Source organism: Triticum dicoccoides, chromosome 1B (assembly GCF_002162155.2).
Source record: "Triticum dicoccoides isolate Atlit2015 ecotype Zavitan chromosome 1B, WEW_v2.0, whole genome shotgun sequence".
Taxonomy (NCBI): Eukaryota; Viridiplantae; Streptophyta; class Magnoliopsida; order Poales; family Poaceae; genus Triticum; species Triticum dicoccoides.
This window is the reverse complement of record NC_041381.1, coordinates 540,696,831-540,705,934: the sequence shown is the minus strand read 5'-3', so window position 1 is coordinate 540,705,934 and position 9,104 is coordinate 540,696,831. Positions and strand designations below refer to the sequence as shown.

Sequence of the window (9,104 nt, the reverse complement as noted above, 5' to 3'; positions counted from 1 at the left end):
ACCCCATTTTCACCCCTTATATTTGTACCAACACATGCCATGCTAGCATCGCCGCCAATTACCATCGGACCATCGCACGGAGCCGCGAGACTCCTGCACGCCGTCACTGTCGACCGTTAGACGCCCGCACCCTGCCATCGTCGCACTACCACCACCTCATCGCTGCTCATTGCTCGCTGCAGCACCACGGTAGCCACATATATGTCAGGCTAAGTACGGAGAAAGTTGTATAGGGAATCTGCTACAATAGATCACCTCTGAAACCTAACAAGGAAATCTCTAACACTGACCCCCAAACCAAACACCGCATCTGTCCGAGGATCAGGGGACCAGTCTCCGAACACTGATGCGGGAGCCATCCATCCAACCGTAGCCGTATACATTTTAAACCGGACGAATCACATGCAAACCGAGTGATTTTCATATAAACTGGACGAAAATATTTACATTTTGGACATATTTCAACTGAATTATAGATAGGCTGTCCTAACCTAGTCTATCGCCGGTAGCCCAACCCCATTCCCATGACATGTCTTCCCTATGTTCGGCAGCTCGCTTATCAACCGTCGTGAGCCTTAGAGGGATATGCTTTAGCGGAAGGGGAAGAGTAGCCTCCACTTCCGTGAAACACATATCAAAGTTGGTTTTTGGTGCAGGGGAAGACGGGCACCGTGGCCTACGCCCCCCGCAAAGCGGTCAAGCTACTGGCAGTGTAACCCGACGAGGCGGGGCAGTGGCCTTCGTGGGATCCAAGCGGCGATGACCTCCCATGGTTTACTTTTCCTTGTTGTCGTCGGCGGTCGCGGACGTGCCATCTTCGTTGTCGTGGCGTCAGGGAGCGACTGTTGGAAATATGCCCTACAGGCAATAATATTGTATTATTATATTTCCATATTCATAGTTAAGAGTCTATATTCCGTGCTATAACTGCTATGATCCTGGAATATGTGACTCGGTGAAAACTCATATGCACGTGTGAATGATAAACATGTAACAATAGGTTCTCGGTCTCTCCTCTAAGACTTGCTCAAGTGTTGTTGGTGATCACGTTTTTTGAATCTTAGGATATCGTTAAGTGTAACGATAGTCCTAAAACTACATTGAGGGCATGACGTTAGAAGAACGATGATATTGAATCGACCCAATTCTTGTATGTTATACTTTGTGATTACATTGTCTAAAATCATCTATTATAACACGGAGTGTTAGCATGTGTTTTAGTTCCTCAGACCATGGGAATGTCTCGGTCACTTCCTACCAGATCGTGTATTTTGAGGTTGCCCAACAGCAGCCAAAGCGGAGTTGGCAACTTTGTCGTCGGTACCCCAATCAATTTACACCGCCACCGCGTCAACCTCCGCGAACATGTATTCTTTCTCCGCCTGCCGGACGCGTTGCCGCCGCCGCTTGCGGCGAATTTGGCGGGAGACAGTGTTGGTCAGCCTGGACGGGCGAGGACGACATGGCGATGGCGCCGGCTTCAGAGAGTTTGCCGGCGAGCCAATCTGTACCCGTCTGCTCACTGGGCAACCTAAGCCGCTGCAATGCCGAAGAGCTCCTTCTTCTGCTCGCCAGAGAGGCTGCCCCACAAGACTTTTGGAGCCGAAGGCCATGACGGGTGTGGTAGAAGGAGGATATGGAGAGCGGAGGTGTGATGTGGTTATTACCCGATTCCTGGACATGTTTAAATAACAGACGGATGTGAGAAGCCAATCGAAGAGGTGTTTAATGCCGGTCGGCACTGGGATGGACGTGTGGCCCTCGGGGCGCCGGAGTAGGTTCCCCGACACACTCGCTGGTTTTAATGGAGGTATGCGAGTAGTCGGACGCGGTTTCAATCCGGAGAGACCGAGAGAACGCGTGCACAGTGGGGTGCAACATGCGACGCTCTTGACCGACACGTCGCTTCAATGTGGGCTCCAGTGAGCGGCCGCGTGCGCTCTGAGCCGGCATGAATCCAGAGTTGACACTCTGGAGGGAAAGAGCGTGGACGAGGGAGAGGATTTTGGCTGGGCCAGGTTTGTCGGAAACGGACGTGGCAGCGGTCCGGACTCCTGCAAATCCCCCGGTTTGCTGGAAAATAACGTCCGGACCGCCGAGCGGATCGATATAGGACCATGTTGGATGGTAAAACACATCCGGACTGTCCGGTTCGCACGGTAACGGGGGGTTTGACCATTTGAGGGTCCGCATTGGAGATGCCCTAAATTTGTTAAGATTTTCTTTTGAGGTGAGTTTATTAAGATTATTAAGAGAGCTTGTAAAAGCCGATGCTCTCAGTCCCCATCCGGCAAATTTGAGCCCATAGCCCACCCGCAGCAGGGAATTCTTCCCGTCCATGGCCATGAGGGTCGACTCGGCAATCCTCGCCGTCGTCGTCGCCTTCCTCCTCCCCCTCCGCCTGCTCTCCCTCTTCGCCCGCCTGAAATCCTCCGGTAGCGCAGGCGATCTCTGCCGATCCTGCACCGCCCTCGCCATCGCGGCCGCGCTCCTTGCCACCTTCTTCGCCCTACCCCGCTACGACGGCGGTCGCACGGGGCAGTGCACCGCCCCCGTTGGTTTCGCTTGGGAGGAGGGTACCGGCCGAGAGGTTCGGTTGGAAATCGAGCAGCTGAAGCTGCAGCTCAACCGATTGGGTATGTCAGGGATTAACCGATCGAGTTCTTTTTGTTAAGGTTATTAATATTATGTTTTGGAGTATGTGGTAAAGTTGCTGTGAAATCGTGGTTTGGGGTTTGCCTTATTCTCTGTTTTTTGGTTACACATGTACTCTTCTGCCTGTGCCCTAAGAAGATTATGGTTCCTCTTGTATATTTTAGGACAATTGTTCAATTGTGCTTGCAGAATCATTATGGGAAAACAATTCAAAAGCACCAGATGACAAAGGTGATGCTTCAGAGGAAGATGCCGAGTTTGTGAAAGCGATGGGACTGGACATTCAGGCTCTGATCAAGGAACAAGAAAACATCAAGGTATGCCTCTGTTGATTGGGTTATGTACATAACAACATATCAATTTCACATCCAGTAGTTGGTCTTTTAGTTTTCAGTTTTCAGAGTGCTCTCTTCTTCAATTGCAAGAATTGCTTTCATGCTTTGGTGACAAATAGATTGCACCATCAATTAACTTTGTTTAAGAGTTAAGACACATAAAAGCATTTGGATGATTTGATTATCTATCGTATCAGGTAACAGCAAAGTAGAGTTTGTGCTTGCGTTAATTAGATGATTTTTTTTATAACATCAAGAAATTACGAAACACTGCCGCTTCAGTACACTGTTCTACTCACTGCAGCCAAATCAGGGCGAACACAATGAGATGGATAGTCATAGAGCACGCCATAAATGAAGTAGTGGATGTGAAATTTTAGTGCGAAAATTGGTTTGACCTCCTCACTGAAACCAGAGCTCAGCTGGTGAAAAGAATAGCTATGCCAGCTGATATAGTGCTGGCGAGACTTGTCATAAATAAAATATTATCTTGTTTGGTAATTCATGATTCCCGCTGCAAATTCAACTAGCATGGAACCTGAGTCTGATATATACATACTTGGGGCTCGGGCTATGTTGTTCGGGGGATTGTAACTAGAGCAGTGTTAGCGAAAATATCCACTTTCGAACTATTTTGGCACCATTTGATTCAACCTGAAAATAATCTGTATATGTTGCTACAGATGCACTTCTGTCCTCTTTTCGTTTTAATCTTACTGGACATTTACATCCCAGAGCCGAACTGTAGAAGTGCATTCTGCAAATCAGTATTGTGCATGCATGCAGCCACCTCTCATTGGTCTCGTACTGGCACCTATGATGCTTAATTTAGGAACTATTGGGTAACCAGGAGCAGCAGAGCATTAACACGTCTATCTTGGTAGGGCAAAACAACAAGTCATCTGATTAGGATGATGGCACATAGCCACAAAATTAAACATATATTGAAAATGATATCAGGGGTATAAAGTCATTTTCCTACCCAGGTGTAACTATATCAGGTAGTAGAATGTATTTTCCTTGTATATATTTATGCAAATCATTACTGCATTGTTATTTGACAGGGAGAGAAGTTGATTTAAACCTTGGCTTAAATCTTGAGCCTAGCAGCATCGTGCAATACATGTTACGTTAAAACAACTTCGTTATGTTATATTGGAACTTCATAGTTTTCTTCAAAATAATCTAACACTACAGAATCATGCATTGACTTTTGTTCCACTCTATCTTGTAGGAATCATTATGGAGTTCTGGCGGTACTATCAAATCAGTCGAAAATGAGGTTCCTTCCTCCCCCGCCCCCCTCCCTGTCTCTCTCTCATGTTTGGGTTCACCACTAGAAATATTGTTGTCACTCATCAGAAGGATTTGTTTGGGTCAATAAAAAATTACAATCAAGTTAAATGGTGTATCTCAACTGTTAACCAATTGTGTGGTAGTGTTGACATATTTAGATTAAACAGTGTTCTTGTTGTATTTTACCGTCTAATTCGACGATAGTTGCATAAATTACCAGGATTTATAAATCTTTGCACATAGCAATGGGTATTCTACCAACATTTGCGTTCTGTTTTCTTTGTCTTGATTTGACATTATCCACGAGGTGACATCTCGAATCCACTTCAAGGTGACATGCTAGAAGCGAGGTGGCATTGATTCTTAAGATCCGACGGTGATGAGTGGTAGGGCAAAGCATTTCTAGGAATGTATCATCGTTGATGTTGACAGCACGGCAAGCACCTGTGTAATTGATACAGTTACCATGTGCGAGAGCGGATGTGGAGTCTAGCCTCTGACAGCACACGCTTTAGAAGTTATGGTGAAACCGTAGACAAGCAGTGGGACCTAGTATCACTGCACATGACCATCACTCCTCCCCTTTCTCGGCCTTGGCATCCTCTTCATAGTCCGAGAATGGATCGACCTCCATGATGAATAATTTTTTGATTGCGATGACTAGGGATCAGCCATGAATCACAGTTAAAGCAGATGCCTTGCTCTCCATGAGCTGCCATCTCCAACAATTTAAGGGTCTCTTTGGTTTTCATGATTTCAGAAAACGCAGGCGAAGATGTGATTGTAGTTTTAGGCTCTTCTATATCCATACCGTGTGATTTTGAGAGTCTTTTCTTGAGGTGCTCATTTCCTGGGTATGGTGATAATAGGTACGAATTCTGGCGGCAGAATCCAGAAAGATGAACTCTGATATTTACAATGTGTGGTCATTGGCCAACGATACAGAGAAAACGGTTGAAGCTCTACATTCAGATGTCCAAAAGGTATGTACTTCTAGGCTATCTCAGTTATGATAGTCTTTATTACTTGGTAGCCACAAGTCGATTAACTCTTTTGCATACTCTTCATTTTGTGTATACGGTATTAAAATCTTGTAGTGGAATTTGAAATTTCCACACATTTCTGTTGAAATTACAACAATTGACGATCTGTCCTTCAAACATTAGTGCATAAGGAGGTTCAGGCATTGTGCTATGTTATTTAGTGAAGTTCAACATTTACAACATTGTCTGTGAATGTCCTAATCCCAACCTCATGTTTTTTTATGTGTTGAGAATATATCCTGAAATGTTTCTTACTTGGGTCAAACAACTGTCATAGAGGTTAAAAGATGATTCTTACGTAATACGTTGCACCTTGAGAGTTAAGAACGCAAGCATGCGGTGATTTGAAGAAATTACTCAGGGAAATGCTACACTTTGAAAGTGTCTTAGCAATATTGGCCTTAAAATCCCTTAAACAGCAGTGCCCGCCAAAATTCCCCTGCATGAGCTGAAATCTTAGCAAGTTCAACAGTCATAATTGATATGTATTGCCTGTGTTGAAATTTCAATCTAAATTTTGTTTTCTTCATTCAACCAAAGTCAAACTTAATACTGATATGTTTCAATCTTTTCTGTTTTTCTCATAGTTGCATTTTCTAGTCAGAGTTATATTTAGATTAGAAGGAGCGTTATCATGGGACAGTAAGGGGTTTCCTATTTTTCATGGTTTTTAGTTTTAGGTTCTCCTGTGTTGATGTTTACTTTTATTGTGCGACTGTGAGTTCTTTTGGAAAGCTGTTTGAGCTAGTCATCTGATTGGTATAACAGGCTCAAATTATAATGGATGAATCAAGGAAGATGAACTCTAATGCTCACCAGATATGGTCATTGGCAAAGGATACAGCAAAAAAGGTCGAATCTCTGTATACAGATGTTGCAAAGGTATCACTCTCATGGCTAATGTCTGTTTTGATTATCGTAATTTATGTGTATGTGTTATTTCAGATTGAAATTTCAGATCTAATTTAAAATCTAATAGTTTTGCATTTGAACCTTGGTAGACAAGAAAGTTTAGATCATTGTCTTATCTTCTTTAGCCAAATGAAACTTCTAAGATAGAATGTATGACCACTGTGAATGTTCTAGCCCCTACTTATTATTTTTCTTTAGCATTTCTCATGATGAGCACACATTGTAAATTCAAGAGTTCTTTTTGTTGAATGTGCTGCTAAATGCACTTCATTGTGTGTTAGAAAAAGAACACCAAAGAAGGTGTGGTGAGTTCACATTGGGAATTTAAGAGCTCATTCCTTGAACATGCACCTAAGTGTGCCTCGTTTACGTATTAGGACACCAAAGAATGTGCAGAACAGAAACCACCAACAGTGGCAGGCAGCTGAAACAAAGCAAAACCACAACCAGACGACAAAAGAAAGAGGCAAAACTAATTATAAGCCAAAAAATAGACAGCCAAAACTGCCAAAAAGACTGCGCATGGAGAGGTGAGCCATAAGCGACGTTCCAGCCAACATCCAGATCTGAGCATCATTTGTAATGACCCCAACGACCGAGTGAACATGCAGTGTTACCGCATCAAAGAAACATGCATTCCTGAGTTTTCAGAGCCGCCAGATTGTTAGGATGATCAGCCACCTGACTCCTTTCTCAACCATGCATTTAGCAGAAGTGAGCAGCCACCCTTTGAGGTCCTCCATGGAGATGCTCATTTTAGGGGCCACTTGGTTTGTAGGAATTCACCGTATCTGGGTAACATAGGCATACACCCTTTGGATGTTTGGTTTTTCTGGTTTCGGCGAGTCTGGTTTGGCTGGCTGTGGCAGCTGTTAGATTTGCTGGATATCGGATCAGTGGATAAGCATGGTGCAACAACTGTTGTTTGGTTATTACTTGTAGCAGCAGTGAGTGTAGTAGCATTTCATATCTATCATCCCAGTGTTGAGTTTTGATCTGACAAGTTTCTTTTGGTACAATCAAAGATGTCCAGTTTTCTTATATTATTTATTATGTACCAAGAAGCAATGACGATTACAAAGTACAGGTGGATGTAAATGCTTATGTTTCTACCTGTACCTGTTTGCAGTTGCCACATAGTTATCTTGCTAGAAGGTTTTATTTGGAACTATTCATGGGTATTATACAGTACATGGACCTGCATGTGGTTAGACTGTAGATTATTGCACGCTCTTAGTATTCATGCTTGCTTTTGTGTGCTACCGCGGAGAACTAGAATTTGCAACTAATTGTGGGTGCAGGTGCAGCCCTTTCTGAAAGCTGTTTTCAGCTGGCCATCTTACTGTTATTTTGCTTAGAGGTTGAAATTCTAATCAGTGGACAATAATTGTAGGTTCAAAGTGTAATTGATATATCAAAGATGGAATCTAATATACACAAAGCGTGGTCTTATGCAAAGCAGACAGAGAAGAGGGTTGAAGATATATATTCAGATGTCAAAAAGGTATATTGTTCTACGTTACTTTTCTTGAATATGTATGCAGGTGCATAATTTTGTGTTCTATAGATTTTTTGCATACGTTTGGAAAAGGTTTATATTGATTCTCTGCTGTCTGTAATACGAAACTTGAACGTATTAATAAATTCTCTTATCTTTGTAGATAAGAATGTCCAGAGTAACTTGCTATGTTAACTAGTTCCTCCAATCAAAACGTAGGCTTTTTAGGACATTGACAGGGTCTTTGAGATGGTACTTTGACCATCGAACTCTGCGCAAACATCTTGTCTCACATAAAAATAGTAATACATTATGAAAATATATTTCACGACAAGTCTAATAATATACTACCTTCGTTCCTAAATATAAGTCTTTTTAGAGATTCTAATATGGACTACATACGGAGCAAAATGAGTGAATCTACACTCTAAAATATGTCTATATACATCCGTATGTAGTCCCTATTGAAATCTGTAAAAAGACTTATATTTAGAGACGGAGGGAGTAGATTTGATGTTTTGCGTGCTAGTAATTCTTTTTTTATAGATGGTCAAACTAGTTGCAGATTTTCAAAATGGTTACGCAGCCTTTTGAGCAAAACAAATGATGTGCCAACCCCAACAGACTGTATGTGCCCCCAATTAGATTAGATACCCCGTTTGTTCTTTGTTCTTACTAGGATATTCCCATCGGGGGTAGAATTGCGGGTCCTCCACCATCAGAAAATGTGGCGCCCTCTGGTGATTTGAACATGTGCCATTGGGTTGAGTAGGAGAACTTGTTATGATCTCCAGCACAAATTCGTATAGGTTTGAAGTTCCAAATTTACCTGCTCACAACTGTGTATAACATCATCTGTCCAGGGCTTCAAGAAGAAGGCCTGGATGAGCTGATTGCGCCGTCGACTTGATGGGCTAGCATTGGCCTGGGCATGGAGTAATGGAGTAGAGAAGCCACCCGGCCTTGCGTCTGCGAACCTGTAATGCTCCTTGATATTGTATGACACGTTTACGGTTGTGTCGTGCGTGTTGTGGACATGATCTTGCTGTGTTTCTGATCTGACTCGCTTCCTGTTTCTGTGTCGTCATGGTAATGTATATATTGATGATGTACGGCGTTAATGCAATAACATGCGACTTTCAGGACTCCGTGATTGTAGTGTTAATTATCTCTCTGTAATTATCTCTCCTACTTCCTACATAAGGTTACGTCGTTCATCCCTCCTCTAACCTTACCTAGGTTTTCTCCTCCCCTCTTGGTTTTGATCTTTTTCCTCTCATCTCTGAATTTTTGCACCGGTTTTCCTTGAAAACCGCATCAACTGGCCCACCTCTTATTGACTTACCGAATAAAATTTCATTTTCT

General features: G+C 43.0%; 1 protein-coding gene across 1 annotated transcript; it reads left to right on the top strand.

The window, feature by feature from the left end:
- Window positions 1-2,271: 2,271 nt before the first annotated feature.
- LOC119348196 lies at window positions 2,272-8,889 on the top strand. Its single transcript, XM_037616499.1, has 7 exons — window positions 2,272-2,636; window positions 2,845-2,972; window positions 4,225-4,272; window positions 5,156-5,269; window positions 6,098-6,211; window positions 7,635-7,745; window positions 8,603-8,889. The coding sequence occupies exons 1-7, from the start codon at window positions 2,339-2,341 to the stop codon at window positions 8,630-8,632; spliced, it is 843 nt and encodes a 280-aa protein (XP_037472396.1). The 5' UTR covers window positions 2,272-2,338; the 3' UTR covers window positions 8,633-8,889.
- Window positions 8,890-9,104: the final 215 nt, after the last annotated feature.